General features: G+C 41.2%; 1 protein-coding gene across 2 annotated transcripts in view; it reads right to left on the bottom strand.

The window, feature by feature from the left end:
• AEBP2 (AE binding protein 2) overlaps positions 1–16,728 on the bottom strand; it is an 87,408-nt gene that overhangs the window by 53,985 nt on the left and 16,695 nt on the right. For both annotated transcript variants that reach the window (XM_024203246.2, XM_024203247.2), the window contains exon 2: positions 3,623–3,830. In XM_024203246.2, coding sequence (XP_024059014.2) covers positions 3,623–3,830 — 208 coding nt within the window. The remainder of the gene's footprint in view (positions 1–3,622; positions 3,831–16,728) is intronic.

Raw genomic sequence — 16,728 nt, 5'->3', positions numbered from 1 at the left:
ACATGGAGGGTGGGGGGAAGGAGGAGGAGAGATAGATCTCAACCAGGAGCAACTAGGGCTGTATTCCATGTGCTGCTGCTTCCCTCTCTCCTTTTCCTTTATAACTGGGGGAAAGGGTGGATTGCTTCCTTTTCCCCTTCACCTTCCCCTTGGGCGGGGGGGGGGGGGAGTGGCTGGGAAAAAGGGTATTGCATGCTGCATTCCAGCTCCAGAGCCTGTCCCACTCACCACTGCTACCATTGGATGGTGAGGGTGGCAATGGGACAGGGTGATTGGCTCCTGCCTGGAGGAGGAAGAAGGCTGCAATGGTTTGCTGCATAGGCAAACAGCCATTTTGGGCTCCCTGTTTCAGACCTACCCTTAAACTAGTATGTTGGATCTCCTTTGATGGCAGGGACTAGACTGATCATTTGGGGATCTGGAAGGGATTTTTACACAATGGCAAAACTGTCAAACTGCCATATAGGTTTTCACTTTTCATCTGGCATGCTGGACATCTGGTTTTGGGTGTTTCAATTATAATTGTTCCAACTTTGGAAGGTTCCAGTGTGGCTGGTGAGTTAGAAGTGTTTGACTGAGGTCCATATAACTCAATGGGCTGCATGGGGACTGGTCCTGGACACAGCAGCTCATGATGAGGGGGTATGCCTCTGTCTCATGTACCTTGTGGCTTCCCTCATAGAATCATCGAATATCAGAGTTGGAAGGAACCTCAGGAGATCATCCAGTCCAACCCCCTGCTCAAGGAAGGACCACTCCCCCACTAAATCATCCCAGCCAGGGCTTTGTCAAGCCTGACCTTAAAAACCTCTAAGGAAGGGGATTCCACCACCTCCCTATGTAACCCATTCCAGTGCTTCACCACCCTCCAAGTGAAAAAGTTTTTCCCAATATCCAACCTAAACCTCCCCACTGCAACTTGAGACCATTACTCTCTCCTACCTCAGGAAAGGGAGTGGGATGGGATTCTGGCTTCCATCAGAGTCCTTTAACAGGCCTGAGGTATAGACGTAGGATGGCCTTCACACTCACCCTCAGGTTTATATTACCCCCAGCCACATGTGCCATTTGGTGCCCACACTGGAAAAGTCCTACAGGTAGTTTGGGTATTAGTTATATATATATATATTATATGCAGCCTGTACATTTAATCATACTATGTTGAATGTCTCTCATTGTTCCCTTGCCTATAATTCTTGTTCTCTACAAGCTACAGTCATTGTGCGTAAGTAGGCTTGAAAACTCCACAGTAAAGCCATGAGCTATTCAACCACCTCACCTGCAGGTGGTGCACATACACCTACTCTTGTAAAACAAACCTGACAGTAACTGTCAGTCTCTTTCTTGCCAAATCAAAGAATTTAATTTTTAACAACAAATTCCAAATTACAGCAGGGCACACAAATGGACAAGTGTAGACAGATTGCAATTCAGACACTCAGAGCTTCACGCAAACGACTCTTTTCTGAAAACGAAGTACAGTCTATCACAGAGCACATTTTGTAAACTAAAAACTCCAAGAATATTAAAATACAGAGAAATATGCAAACATTAAAGAAACATGAAAGCTTCAAAAAAACAAATCCAACTTTAAAAAAGCCTGAAAGAGTGGAGAGTGTGAAAGCTGGCAGAATACTGATGTGGACTAGCAGTTTTATTGTTGTAATCCACATTCCATGCATAACAGTTGGTGAACATATGCAGAGATCTTCACATGGCAACTCTGCATATTTTGCACATGGTAAAATGTCTGAGATTGGCCAACTGCACTGCAATGCCTGCAACTGAATATTACCTAACATCTAACAGGAAGATTAAGTCCTGCTAAGGAATAACATTAACAAGATACAGTCATACCATGAAGTCTCCCTTAATAACAGACTGAGTTATTAAATCCAAAACTTGACAATTCTAAATTCTACTCCAGATAGGGCATTAGAAGTTATTAACTCCTATTTGTAGGGAAGATCCTTGTCAAAACAGGCATGAAGAAACTGAGAAATACTGATCACAGACTAGTTTAAGTAATGATACCTGTCCAAGGAATTTAGGATGAGTGACTGCCACCACTCAATCTGATGCATTTTACATGATATAGAAATTGGATGGGTCTCTAGTATTTATACCTAATCCAAAGCCAGTTTACTCTGCAATGACATCACTGACACCAAGTTAATTCTATGGCTTTCAATTTATTTTTTTAAACTACATCGTTGTAAGAAACTCAGACAGATTTCTATGAGAACAAGGAAGGCTTCATGTGTTGATAAGGGACCAGATTAATGCTCTATAACACAGTGGGCTTCTTAATACTTAACTCGGGATGTAGCTTTAAATTAACACTGGCATAAAGACGCCAGAAGCTTTCAGAGCATGTTATCTTTTTTTTTATAAAACCCCAAGTATTAACAAGGCCTAAGACTATGCACAGCCTGAAAATACAAAAGCACATCTTTTGAGGGTACATCTTGTAGAGAACTGTCAAACTACAAATACTGTTGTAAGTATGAGATCCTGCATTCTCAGGATGAACTGGACCAATGCCAGCCAACACTATTACATATTCAGTGCCAAGCCAAAGACATTTTACACTCTTAAAATGGTCAAATGTAGCTTTTATCTGAGCTGTATGCAGTAATATGTATTCTAGAAACCATTACAAAACAAGCTCCAACTATGGATAATTAAAAGAGATACTAACAGCTTCAGCACCCAAATAACCAGCATCTCTATGGACAAATTCTTTGAGGTCTTTTCTTGAAGAGCACTATGTAAGCTGGTCTCTTTCACCGACAGAAGTTGGTCCGATAAAAGATATTACCGCACCCACCTGGTCTCCAGTATCCTAGGACCAACACTGCCAAGGACAAATCCTTTCCTCACTTACAAAAAAAATGTATCAAAGGAAGCATAACAACAATGAAGAGCTTATGAGGAAACACAGGGTTCCAAAAGGTAACTATTCAGTTTTAAAACTATGTAATTGCAACTCAAACGATAACACTTGGAACCGGAAACAGAGCACAGGAGGGAAAAAAAAAAAACATACAAAAGTTTTTAAAGAATTTTTTTTTAAATTAGTGGCAAGAAAGGGTTGAATGTTAAGGTACCCACAATACAAAACACAACATACATACTTTATCTTCCATTGTACCTGTGACAACTGCCGTTATGGCCAAACTGCTGTGAAAAAAAATCCATCACATACACAAATCAACTTAAAATATTGGCTTTTTTTTCTGAATTTGATTTAAAATTTGGAGCTTAGAACTTTTGAATTATCAGGTCAGATTTACAAAGGAGTCTAACTTTAGGAATCCATTTTTTTTAAAAAGTCCTAAGCAGAATGACTAGTATAAATCATCCAGGCCCCATTTCCTTCAGACGCTGCATTTCCTAACATGAGCTATTTTATCTACTCAAAGAAATTTGTGATGACATACACCAACCTGCAAGAGTTCCAAATAAAGCTGCAATAGCTGGCATCTAATTTTATCATTCAACAAACATATGCAGGTAAAGATAGTTATCTGAAAATGCAAAACTGTTGACATGACTTCATGAAAGTGCTACAAAATATTAATGCATAGAGATAGGACAGCAAAGAAGAAATAAAACCAACCCCTCCTCGCTGACCATCTACATGTATGGAGCGAATGTGATCTGCCAGATCCGGGCTGGAGTTGAAGCAAGCATGGCACTGGTCCCAACAACAGTTATAAGCAATACTTTTTGCCGATGAAGCAGTAACTCCTTGGCCGTTCATCATAACTGGAGTCGAACGCCCACTGGAAATTGTGCTGTCTACGTCCATTATAGTGCTGCTTATGCTACAAAGAAAAAAAAGAGAATGTTATTCCTGGGTGCATGTTAACACGGCAAACACTTGATAATGAACATCTGACTTTTAGTTTGACTTCTTGTATGTGCAGACTTCATTAGAAATAAAATGTATGTTCTATTGAGTTGTCAAAAACATGATGTATGTTCTACTGAGGCTTGCCAAATATGAACTGTGCGCCAGATACTATTAGCGTAGATCTCTCATTCCTAATGTTATCTGTCCTCTACGGTCTACTAACATCCAGAATGGCACTGTATAAAACTAGGTAAGAAAGAGGGAGCAAGGTGTATTAATTTTCTATGTTTTGTAAACCAGTACAATATAAATACAGGTATAAGTCAAGTTGGGTTAATTTTGGAACAGACACAGATGAAAGATGTAAGCTGTGATCACTGCAAGCCTGCTCCCCAGAGTTGATAAAGTATGAACTTCTCTATCTGTGCTGATTTGTCTATGTTTAATAAACTGATTGAGCTGAGTTATCTGATGTCTTGTTAATCAATAATCAAAACTGAACCCTAACAAGCTGAAGGGCTGTCATATTATAAGCTTTGCAGTCTTTACATGGGCCAGATCTAGAGATAAAAGGTCTCACATCTCTAACAGTCAACTAATAAAATCCAGTCCCCAATACAACCTAATAATACACCCTGTTTTTTAAGAGAAGCTACTTATCAGTAACTAATGCTCTTCAAGAATGGCACTCATGTATTCACACTTGAAGAATAAGGTTCCCCTGATGCTCAGCTGCAGAAATGCCTTGAAAAAGCCATGTCCTTAGGTCAGAAGAGTGATGTCATCACCCTACTCTATATTAGGATTCCCCCCCCCCCCCCCCCCACACACACCCACACACACACACACACACCCCATTACCCTCAGTTCCTTCTCTGAAACTGCAGGTTTGATATTATACAGAACTGAGGTAGAGGGGAAGGTGGGCGGGTAGCATGGACAACAGTCACTAGAAAGTAACCTTACTTCTTCAAGGGCCTTTGTACATTTGCTATCCGTGGGAGATTAGCAAACAACATTCCACCAAGAGGATGATGGACAAGTTCTTAGCTAAACCTGGATGGCAGCACTGTTCTGCCAAACCCGGCACTGAAGAACAAAGCCAAGTCCAAAAGTAGCACTCTGTGAATGTCTGTACTGAACTGCAAGTTGTTGATTTGCACATCTCCACCATAGGAACTTGTCTAAAACACGCCACTGAAGCTGTGGTAATTCTCATGGACTTGATCTTTAAACCAGGGAATACTGGCTTCCTGGCTAAAATGTGGCAATATTCTATACATCTACTAATCCAGAGTGAAAGTCTGTTTGGTTACAGGTTTTCCTGACACTCTCCCAACAGGCTACAAATAACCTACTAGACTGTCTAAATGACTTGGTCCTTTGCAAGTAGTGACCTTTTTACACCTAGGGCACGGAGAGGAAGTTCCCTTGGATGGGAGTGAGGATCTGGAAAAGATACAGAGTGGTGAAATGCATTGAAGTAGATGGAAATATGACACCATCTTGGGCATGAAGGTAGAATGCACCCTCATGGTGATTCTCTCATTGTAGACCACAGTGTAATGTGGAATGGTCATCTAAGGACTGAGCTCCCTCACCCTCTCAGCAGATGTGATAGTTATCAGGAAAGCTGTTTTCAATGATAAATGACAAAGGAAGTAACAGGCTTATAAGGAGAACCCATCAGCTTTATCAGGACAAGGTTTAGATCTCAAAGGCAGGGCTTCCTAATGGGTGGACCATTTATTATGCCCTTAAAAACCCAGAGACTGTAGGGTAAGAAAAGATGAGTGGCAAGATGAATGTGGGCATCCGTCTCTGGTCTGATCAGCAAGCAAGAGGTGCACACTTCTTGAAGCCCTTACAGGCTCAGGGTCAGACAACTGTATAACAAGATTCTAGGATTATCACTATCTGTGTGTCACTCTGATGCCTAGAATGACTGTTGACTCAGTGTGAAGCAATGGAAACAACTACAAGCACGGTTGAGTGCACTTTTTGTTTAGAATATCACTCTGCACACAAACTTTGGGGAACATGTATAAACAGCAACACTGCTTACTACAACACAGTGCATGGAAACAAGCCCCTATTATTGGATTTTTTTACATACTGTACATGACTTTATGAATTACACCTGTGCAACAGCACAGGCTTTCAGCTATTAGTAGTCCCAGTAAGAAGCCAAGGGCTCCCAGAAATTACTATAAAATACTCTAAACTATTTACAATAAAGTCTCAAGTTAGGCAAAAAGTAAGTCTAGTCCTGAAGACCAAAAGCAAATTCCATTTCTTCTCTGTGATGCCAGCAAAGGAACTGAGGCAGTTGGGAGAGTGCACTCCCTTAGTAGGATGATGATACCACCCTCAAACGAGAATTCTCATGCACTCCCAAATGGTCATGGCTTTTCAAGGCATATATCCACATACAGAAAGGCAGAGACCTTCACAGAAGAAGGTTTTATTAAGCAAACTTTACTGTTTCCAAATATACCTCAGGCCCTTTTTTTGTTACTGTATGATTGCTCTGACAGGCTACAGGTCATTCCACGCTCAGTACAAAAAACTCTGCAATGGTGAATATCTTACAGAAATCAGGGAAATAGCTATTGGACCACCATTCAAAAAAAAATCACCAAGAATGCCCACCTCTCTGGCTGGAAAGCTCAAATGGCTTTGGACTATGTGTGTGTTTGGAGAAAAACTCAAAACGTAGGCCTTTTGAAGTTGCAGGTGGTTGAGACTATCATCAGAGCCCTTCTTCCCACAATCCTAGAGATCTCCAACCTGTACAAAGATGACCACTACACCTACATTGATTGCACAGAGCAACCAGCAGGGTGTCAGCCAAGAGCAAAAAGTCAAATTGGAAGACAAGTCTTTCACCCTTGTAGAAGTTGAGCTCCTCATGAGTTTTGCACTCACTCACCTGGGATGGAACAAACATGTGGATTGGCCTCAGCTGATTAAAAAGAATTCTCCCTAGGACACTTACAACTGGCTGTCTTACTGGGGGTTTTCTGGGTTTTTTTTTTTTTTTTTTTTTAAATCTGGCACAGGCACCTGAAAGCATGAAAAAATTGTGCATTTCATTCAGGAGCACAAGTGTGAAATACATCCTTTTCCACTACTAGTAAAAGTAGCCCACAAAAATGAGACAATGCATCAATGACTTAATGACACTGGAGTGGTTCAGAAGCTATATTTCTCTTACCGGGAAAGAATGTGTGTCAGAACCTTGGACTACTCTAACTACGGACAGGCCCATTCAAAGCACTACTACATTAGACTCTCCTGAGCTACATGAGAGGTTAGAACCTGAAACTCTTAAGCTTACTGCCATACCATTATTGGCAGTATCTGGCAGTATTCTTGATGCCTCTACCTTGAGAAAACATCACTGGACCTGGACGATATGGTTTGCCTTGTGAGAAAATCAGGATTCATTACCAAGATTCACCAAGGGCTCAAGTTTCCTATCTCAAGGCAAATGTTTCAGTTTGGGGAAGTATTAACTCAAGTTTATTTCAAGTCTCCTCTCCCATCCATATAGCACTAGATTTATCAGATACGTTGTCCAGAGACCTTGTAGATTACATCTAGTGGGTTAAAGGAATTTTATCTTGATATTTCTAGCCTTGACTATATCCTTAGCCATTGATCAAGCATCTGCTGTCTTTCCTGCAGCAGACATTCCTTCTAGCCATCACATCAGATAAACTATCAAAGCACCCAGGAGAAGGGGTCTTTGCTCCATCCCCAAGAGTTTTTTCCTCAGATACTAACACACAAAGAATGGAATACTGGTCTTTCCGCGAAGATTACACTGTGTGTTTTCTGAAAAGATATAGCTCTCAAGTGCCAGTGAGCCAGACATCACATAAATAACTCTTATGGCCATCAATTGCTACCACTACCATGATTTTGTGAAAGTGTGATGGGAAGGTTGTTACAAAAAAGTGGCAGGTTTAGGCCTATGCGACTGAAGGCCTTATTTCCTTGCTTTCAAGTCTACATAGAATGGCCCCCATAAGCCAAACCACCAGGTGTGCATGGGGGGAAAGGGGAGAGAAGGTTGCTACAGCCAGACCACAATGGATTACCAGCAGGCATAGGGGAGTCAAAAAACTATCACAAGTACAATAGGTAGAGAGGGTGGGAGCAGGGATAGTTACTTCACCCAGGTTCCATACATATTATTATTTGTATTACCATACCACCTAGGAACCCTGGTTATGGATCAGGACCTTACCGTGCTAGGCACTGTACAAAAAGATGCTGTTAAAAGGCAACCCTACTGTCAGATCAGAATAGTAGGAGAGCAGTATTGGACATGATGAATAGAGTATGCAATTTAGGAATTACGGCTGATTTATGGTTACTGGGATTTATATGTTATTTTCAAGTCTACAGAAGTTGAAAAATCTCTCTAGACAACAGGGAATAGAATGGATATCTATATTTAACCCTTGGAGTGTGCACTAGCTTACTTCTTTTGGATACAAAGTCACAAATCTCAGTGACTTTCTGAAGCCTCGGGACTCTGCAAATAGATTGAGTTTTCTGTAGATACTGGATTGCTTTCAGAAAATTCTTTCCTCTTAGGAAAAAATATGGAAAAGGCTGAAACCAGTAACCTTAAGGCTGTGGGAAGATGCTAAGAATCCTTTTGTTATGATGGCCAGGCCTATTAATAAAGTGGGAGAACAATAACCCCTAGAATTTGGACTGGTTATAACTGCTGGAAAAAGTGTTTGATAAGGACCTACTGTGTGTTTAAACTGAAGTTTAGCACTCCAAAAATTGGAACCCAGGGTAGGTAGTTCATATGTGGATCATCTGTGCTCCACATCTGCTTTAATTTTTTGATGGCTAAGAACCAGTCCAGTTTGCAACTGAATAGGCAGTGCATGAACACCATTTCATCTGTGAAGTCCCCATTCCATTGCTCAAGCTATAGGACTCTCATAGCTAGTACAACAAGCCAGTGTCAGTTCCTACTCTTAACAGAATCCTGGGAAATGTCACTTGCACTTGAAATGAGTTTTGGGGATTCCTTGGGTATTTTGGATAAAGTGCTTTATCTGTCTGGATTTCTGCAATCCATTTGATATATGCCCTAGAGATAAAGAATACATAAACTGTCATTCCCAGCTGAGCTATTGCCAGCACATTTTTTTTCATTTCTGTCCCCATTTTCCTATCTAGCATATCTTTATGCAAGACATTAAAATACTGAGAATACCACTAACTATACCTAGCTCTCATAAAGCGCTTTTCATCAGTAGATCTTAAAATGATTTACAGGGGGAGGTAAGATGAACATTTCACAAGTATTGTTACATCTTCCTATTCTGGAAATAGCTACATTTTGCTTATTAGCATGACTGATAATCAGCAGAAGCTACTCAACAGGAGTCCATTACTTTCAGAATAAATATGTGGATGCCTCTCCCTATTTTTGTGTGTTAGTCCCCCAGAAATACAAGTAGCCTGCTTCATCTCACTTTTTGTTTCAAATAGCTTTGGACTTCAGTCTTACTGAAACATATTTGAGTTGGTAACTTCTCTAGTGATACTGCAGAAAGAAATACGTTGATTATTTCAGAGGTACAGGAGATAAGAGAATATACATTTCAGGTAATCAGGGTTCTTGTTGCCCTCAAAGAGGCTGGATTTATTGTTGATTTTCTTATTCAATGCCTCTTTTAGGTCTCGGGGCTGGGTTTTGTGAATGGACTCTCCAGAAACACAATGGCTCCCTCCAGCCCCGCCCCACCACACGCTGTCCACATGGTCTGTATTTTCTGTCCCCACTCAGTCCTGGAGATATCAGTAAGGGACCCTTGTGACGTGTGTTTGAGAGGTGGCAGCAGGAGGAAGGTCCTTGGCTCCAAGGTCCTTTGCCAGTGCTGGAACATTTAGTAGTGTCTGTGCTGTGTCCAGTACAGTAACTCCTCTTTTAATGTTGTAGTTATGTTCCTGAAAAATGCAACTTTAAGTGAAAATGTTAAGCGAATCCAATTTTCCCCATAATAATTAATGTAAATGGGGGGGGGTTAGGTTCCAGGGAAATTTTTTTCACCAGACAAAAAACTATATATTATATAGATATACACACTGTATACGTTTTAAACAAACAATTTAATACTGTTCACAGCTATGATGATTGTGAAGCTTGGTTGAGGTGGTGAAGTTAGAGGATGGAAGAGGGAGGGATATTTCCCAGGGAATGCCTTGCTGCTAAATGATGAACTAGCACTTGGCTGAGCCCTCAAGGGTTAACACATTGTTGTTAATGTAGCCTCTCACACAAGGCAGCATGAACACGAGGGAGGGGAGACAGCATAGCAGACAGAGACAGACAGACATACATACATACACCTTGTGGGAGGGAGGGAGGGAGGGAGGGAGAGATACACACTGCCCCTTTAGTAAGCTGACCCACTCTTAAGTGTATTGTCTTTTTAAGTGGATCAGGAAGTTGAGACAGCAGCTGCTGCCCCAAGCTCTCTCTCTCCATCTGTGCCCCCTCCCTGCTCTATATGGAGAAGGGGTAAGTGGGGTGCAGGAGCAGGGGGACACCCTGACATTAGCCCCCCACCTCCCCTTGCACAGCAAGCAGGAGTTTCTGGGAGCAGCTCCAAGGCAGAGGGCAGGAGCAGTACATGGCGGTGGGGGGAGGGACAGCTGAACTGCCGGCAATGGATAGCCTTCTGGGCAGCTGCAGCACAGGGAACTTAGGAGAGCGGGGAGCTGATGGGGGGGCTTCCGGTCCACCCTGGTTCCAACCCCCCACCAGCTAGCTGCAACAGGCTGCTCTTCCTGCAAGCAGCTGCCAAACACGTTAGAAGGGAACACTGCACAACTTTAAATAAGCATGTGCCCTAATTGATCAGCAACAAAACAACGTTAACTGGGACGACTTCAAGTGAGGAGTTACTGTATTCTCAAATCACGTCTCAATTATTGAAGCAGAGATAAAAGACAAAATTAGTTATCATCAAAAATTCTTGTTTAAGTGACTTGCCCAACAGCAAATAAGAATTGTGGCAGAGAGAGAGCTCAGTTATTTTGGGTTCAAGTCCATTATATTAAGCACATGTTCATTCTCTCTTCCTGTAGTTCCCTGCCTGTTCACTTGACAGAAACTCCATCATATGCAACTATTTGCTAAGCAAATTTTCCTGTCTCTCTTGAGGGCTTTGTATGCTTAAGTAGGTCCAAATGTACAGGCAACAGAGTAAAGCACATCGATCTGGCCAAATTATTCTGAGTCTATAGTACATTGCACTGTGATATTTTTAATCAAAAAATGCTTGTAGATGCGCTTGCTAACCAATTCATGATTCGGGCCTAACTGTATTAAGGTCAGGAGGGAGATTTTTTCCTTGCAGTCTTGCACACTGCATGGTGGGATTTTCAAACATACCACTGAAGCATCCATGTATTGGTAATTTCTGGAAGCATGATATCTGACTCAAAAGACTAATGGTGCAATCAAGTATAGCAATACGATGTTCAAATTATCTCTGTTCCCCGTATTATCTCCCACTGATATCCAACAGTAGATTTAATGAAAGATTGAAGGTAGACAATAGCTTCTATATATTAAATAAACTTACAGGTAATTATTTGTTCAATATCTTAAGGCTTAGCAAAAATCAATTTTTACTTTTATAACTGACGGATAATATTGGTTATTTTTAAGCATTTTTAATTACTGATTTAAATTCACGGTTGAGCAGAATTATGGGTTTTAAGCATTTTTTCAATATGTATCTATTTAAATTTTCAAAGTTGCAGGAAATAAGGGGAGCCTTAGATAATTATTTATGACAGTAGATGCTGAGATTCAAAAAGTTAGAAGTTTCTAACAGTTAACACACAAATGGTCAACACCACATGTCAAAATACGAAGTAAATACCCTTAAATCAAACTCTAGTAAGGTCTCAAACAGCATTTTTCTTACTTTCCCTAGCTGTAAATTTCAGTCACCATCAATAGAAATATTTTCTCATCAGTTTGTGTGTACAGTACAAAATTTTCCAATAGTTACCAATAAAAACCTAATCCTTCCAAACCTAAATACCTTCCTATTACACTCACACTCAACAGTAGGAAAAAGTTAACACTTTTTAAACCGCTGCCATCTTTGCCCTTTGTTTCTCTTCCTTCCTTCCTTATCCTCCTGTATTTGCCCCTCTTTTTGTTTTTGGGCATCTCCTTTCATCCTTCTCCATTTCCTTCTTGGCACTATCTCCCAAAACCCAACCTCGTAGACTTTATTCCCACCCATTTCATTCACTAAAATGATCACCAATTAAATAGTTAATGCTGACATTTGGAGAGACTTAATGAGGCAAAAAATGAACATAGGCCTAGGTAGGGGAGTTCACACTTCAGAGCCATTGTTTCAGGATGACAACGCTCAATTGGTCTACATTTGATTCAGAGTTGGAAAGTTATCTTCATAACTAGCCCTCATAAAGATTGTGAAGTTATTTTTTAAAATTACAGCTTACCCTCTGTAGATCTGAATGTGCTTTGTGGGCCATATAAATCCATCAAGAAGGTTGGATCTGGCCTATGGGGCTGAATTTAATATCGGTCAAAGGAAAAGTGAAAAGATCATTCAATTTTAAACCACTAATTTCTGTTTTTAAAATTCAAACATGTTTCTTCCGGACTGAAGTTCCTCAAGCATCATCTGATCTATAGATTCTACTTTTCCTTTTAATTGGAAAATTAAAAAAAAAAACTGTAAAATGCTTTGTTTTGACATTTTAAACTGATTACATACATTCTTAAGACCTAACGGCTGTGCAAGTTTGAAAAATGCATGATAAAATAAAGAAATATGAATGAAAATATATTGAACATATATTTTATTTCATTAAAGAAAATGATGTAAGCACATACCACTCTTGACACACAGTTCAGTTCTCCAAGGAGACTGATTTCATCACTATTGCAAGTAATCCCTTCTGGCCAATTTATTGAAAGCACTTATCTCAAAATTCATCTTTGTCAGTCTTTCATAACTGAAGACAGCATAAGGGCTTAGAATGAATATTAAAAAAACAAACAAGAACAGCATAATTCTGTTCTACCTTTCTATAAACACATCATTACTTGCCACAGTCAACTTACATAAAGGCTACTTCAGAGCCAGACACTTGTAGGAGCTGGATTTTATAATGTACTATGAGAATTAATGTATGATTTGATTTCATCTTGTCAGCCACCCTTTTTGAATAGCAGAAAGGAATGACAGACCAGAACAATCCTTATGACTAATTATGGTCATCCTTTTGTTTTAGAATAAGTTATAAAGCTACTATGGTTTCCTATATGTATTACAAATTAGGAAGTAAGAGACAGGATTCTCTATTGTGTCTATGTTAAGTAGATTAGAGGAACATTGAAGGCCTGGGTCTCAATGTAAATTGTCTTGGTTATTGATTGTAAAACTTAGCAAGGTTTAATTTGCAATGCCCTTTTGCTCAATATAAAATACTACTGTTTGTATTCTCAATCTGTTTGTGTGAATGAGGAATGTATGCATCAGGAAAAGATAAGGTGTGAAGGCCATTGTTATAGCCAGAGTCAAGGAAGGAGGAGTGAAGAAACTTAAAGAACATCAAAGAATCATCAACGCGCATCCATAATGAAGGGCAGATTGACGACCCTGAGGTAAAGGCTGGCACCCCTAAAGACAATTGATTAAATCGGGAACAAAGGACAGGATGACCCTCTCGGAGGTGTATTGGAATGTTTACACCAATTAAGAAGTAACCGGTCACAAAGTGACACAGCAAAATCCATAGGCTTCAACAGAGAAGAAAACCTATAAGAACAGGGTGCTTTGCCATAGGACTTTGGGTTCGTCTTGCCACACTCCAGGAGCATCGGATCGCGACCGATAGAACCCCGCTCCCCTCTGCGACCAATCTGGCTGGCCACTAGATTGATCCAGACTCTGGACTGGTAACTATAAACATCACTGCAGGACTGTGTGTGTGTGTGTGTCTAAAAAGCATATGCTAACTGTGGTATTCTCAATAAATGCTGTGTATTTACCTTCCTCTATAAAGATCCCGTGTGCTTTGTATAAGCATAACACACTGAATAAAAAGGTACATACCAAACCCTGTAAAATTTACAACCATGTTTAACTATGATCTAACTGTTCTCCCCTCAGGAGCTTAACTGGTGCAATCTTCCCCCAGGCAAAATTCAAACCTAACAGATGGGCCTTATGAGAGCTCTTGAATATCAACAAACTTTAGTTCAGTCTGATCAAAAGGAGAATATTTCAGAGTTACTGTCCCTCCACTAAGAACACCCAGCCTTCAAGATGCTCAAATCTAGGGCCTTGTCTACACTACAGAATTTTGTTGACAAAAGTTATGCCGCTTTAATTAAACCGCTCTTGCATGTCCACACTGTGCTCCTTGTGTTGGCAGAGCACATCCACACTAGCAGCTCTTGCACGGACACAGAGAGCAGTGCAATGTGGGTAGCTATCCCACTGTGAAACTGGCTGCAGGGTGCTTTGGGAAGGGTTTGCAATGCCTCACATGATGCAGGTTTCTCAATCCCATCGTTCTACGGGCATCCTACTAGATTGCCAGCTGCTTTTTAACTGAAGTGTAGGGGGAGGAGAGGGAGATTGTGTGACAGGGAATGGGGTGTGCGGAGAGGAGGGGGGGGAGAAGAGAGAGAGTGTCGGCATGTTGTCTCTAAGTTCAGACAGCAGCCTGAGCAACCAACCCTGGGGGAGGGGGGACACCCCCCCACATCAGCCCCCAGCTCTGCAGAGCACAGGAGTTCCCTCCTCCCTCCTTCCCTTCCCCCCCCAATAGCAGCAGCCTGCTCTGCCTGCCTGCCGATTTCACATTAGGGATTCTGTAATTCCCTCTGAGTTCTCCCATACTGGGAGAGTCATCCTCAGCAGCTCTGTGCACTCTCCACACTGAGGAATAATGAAAGCTTCCCGAAGCTTTGAAAGGGGAGGGTGAATGCCTGCAGGGCAGCCAACTTCAAAACAGTGAACAAGGTGGTCACAGCCAGCATTGTGGGTTGCTGGGGGAGGCCAGTTATGTCAAAATAATGAATGGCAGCGTCTACACCAATGCTTTGTCACTCTAATTTTACGGCAAAAAGCTTTGCCTCTCATCAAGGTGGTTTTGTTTTGCTGCCAAAAGTAACTTTGTAGTGTGTATACCTCCACTGGTTTGTCCACAACTTGATGCCAGTACAGATTTCAGGAAACACGATCGCTGTAGTCAACACTGCTAAATAAGCAGGCAGCCTCATTTTATACTAGATATAACTTCTGAGAGATCCTTAAGAATAGCTTCTGAAGGTGACAAATACGTGGATAACTGTTGAAAGCAAGTATCTAACCAGAGAATAGGAAGGCAGCACTACTGCTGTTCACTGTCTAGAGCAGGGGTTCTCAAACTAGGGGTTGGGACCCCTCAAGGGGTCACGAGGTTATTACATGGGGGGTCATGAGCTGTCAGCCTCCACCCCAAACCCCGCTTTGCCTCTAGCATTTATGATGGTTTTAAATATATAAAAAGTGTTTTTAATTTATAAGGGGGGGTCGCACTCAGAGGCTTGCTATGTAAAAGGGGTCACCAGTACAAAAGTTTGAGAACCACTGGCTAGAGACTAAGAGCCTGCGAACAGAGGTGGAAGATACCCCTTCCATCCCCTCTAGATACTTCCAAAGGCTTACACATCTTGTTTGATCTGGTCTGAGCTTTAACCACATCACTCCCATCTAATCTATCTCTGCCAGACAACAGAAAAGGGAGACTACTATCAAGATCAGACATAAGGAAGACTTAGAACTGCATGTCATCCACGTTTCTTTCACTACCTCCCCCAGTGGCCCCACACATCCATCAAGGCAGATGAGCAATTGTCCAAAACCACTACTGGGGGAATCTAACAAAATGTTGGGAATCATTAGGAAAGGCACAGATAAAAAGACAGAAAATATCATATTGCTCTATGTAAATCCATGGTACGCCCACATCTTGAATACTGCATGCCGATCTGGTCACCCCATCTCAAAAAAAGATATTGGAATTGGAAAAGATAAAGAAAGGGGCAAGAAAATTAATGAGTATGGAACAGCTTCCATAGGAGGAGAGATTAGTAAGACTGGGACTTTTCAGCTTGGAAAAGAGATGAATAAGGGAGGATATGATAGAGGTCTATAAAATCATGAGTGGTTTGGAGAAAGTAAATAAGGACCTGTTATTTACTCCTTCTCATAACACAAGAACTAGAGGTCACCAAATGAAATTAATAGGCATCAGGTTTAAAACAAACAAAAGGAAATATTTCTTCACATAATACACAGTCAACCTGTGGAACTCTGCTAGAGGACGTTGTGAAGGCTAAGACTATAACAGGGTTCAAAAAAGAACTAGATACATTCATGGAGGATAGGTCCATCAATGGCTATTAGCCAGGATGGGCAGGGATGCAAAACATACTCTGAAACATCCCTAGCCTCTGTTTGCAAGACCTGGGAATGGGCGACACGGGATGGATCACTTGATGATTACCTGTTCTGTTCATTCCCTATGAAGCACCTGGCATTGGCCACTATCAGAAGACAGTATACTGGGCTAGATGGACCTTTGGTCTGACCCAGTATGGCCATTCTTATTCCCTCCCACCCCCCCCCCCCCCAGAAAAAAAAGAAAAAAAAAGGAAGGAACTGAAGAGAAATTCCAATCACTCAGCTCAGGTTGGGAGTTAAAACAAACATAACCCAGAGAATCCTGTGAGAAGGTAATTAGCTGGCCACTTCACTAATTTACATCAAAGTGAAAAGTAA

The sequence above is a fragment of the Terrapene carolina genome, unplaced genomic scaffold, assembly GCF_002925995.2.
Source record: "Terrapene carolina triunguis isolate 2854851 unplaced genomic scaffold, T_m_triunguis-2.0 Scaffold112, whole genome shotgun sequence".
In the NCBI taxonomy this organism is placed as follows: domain Eukaryota; kingdom Metazoa; phylum Chordata; order Testudines; family Emydidae; genus Terrapene; species Terrapene triunguis.
The sequence above is the reverse complement of the archived record's forward strand: the minus strand, read 5'-3'. Positions and strand labels throughout refer to the sequence as shown.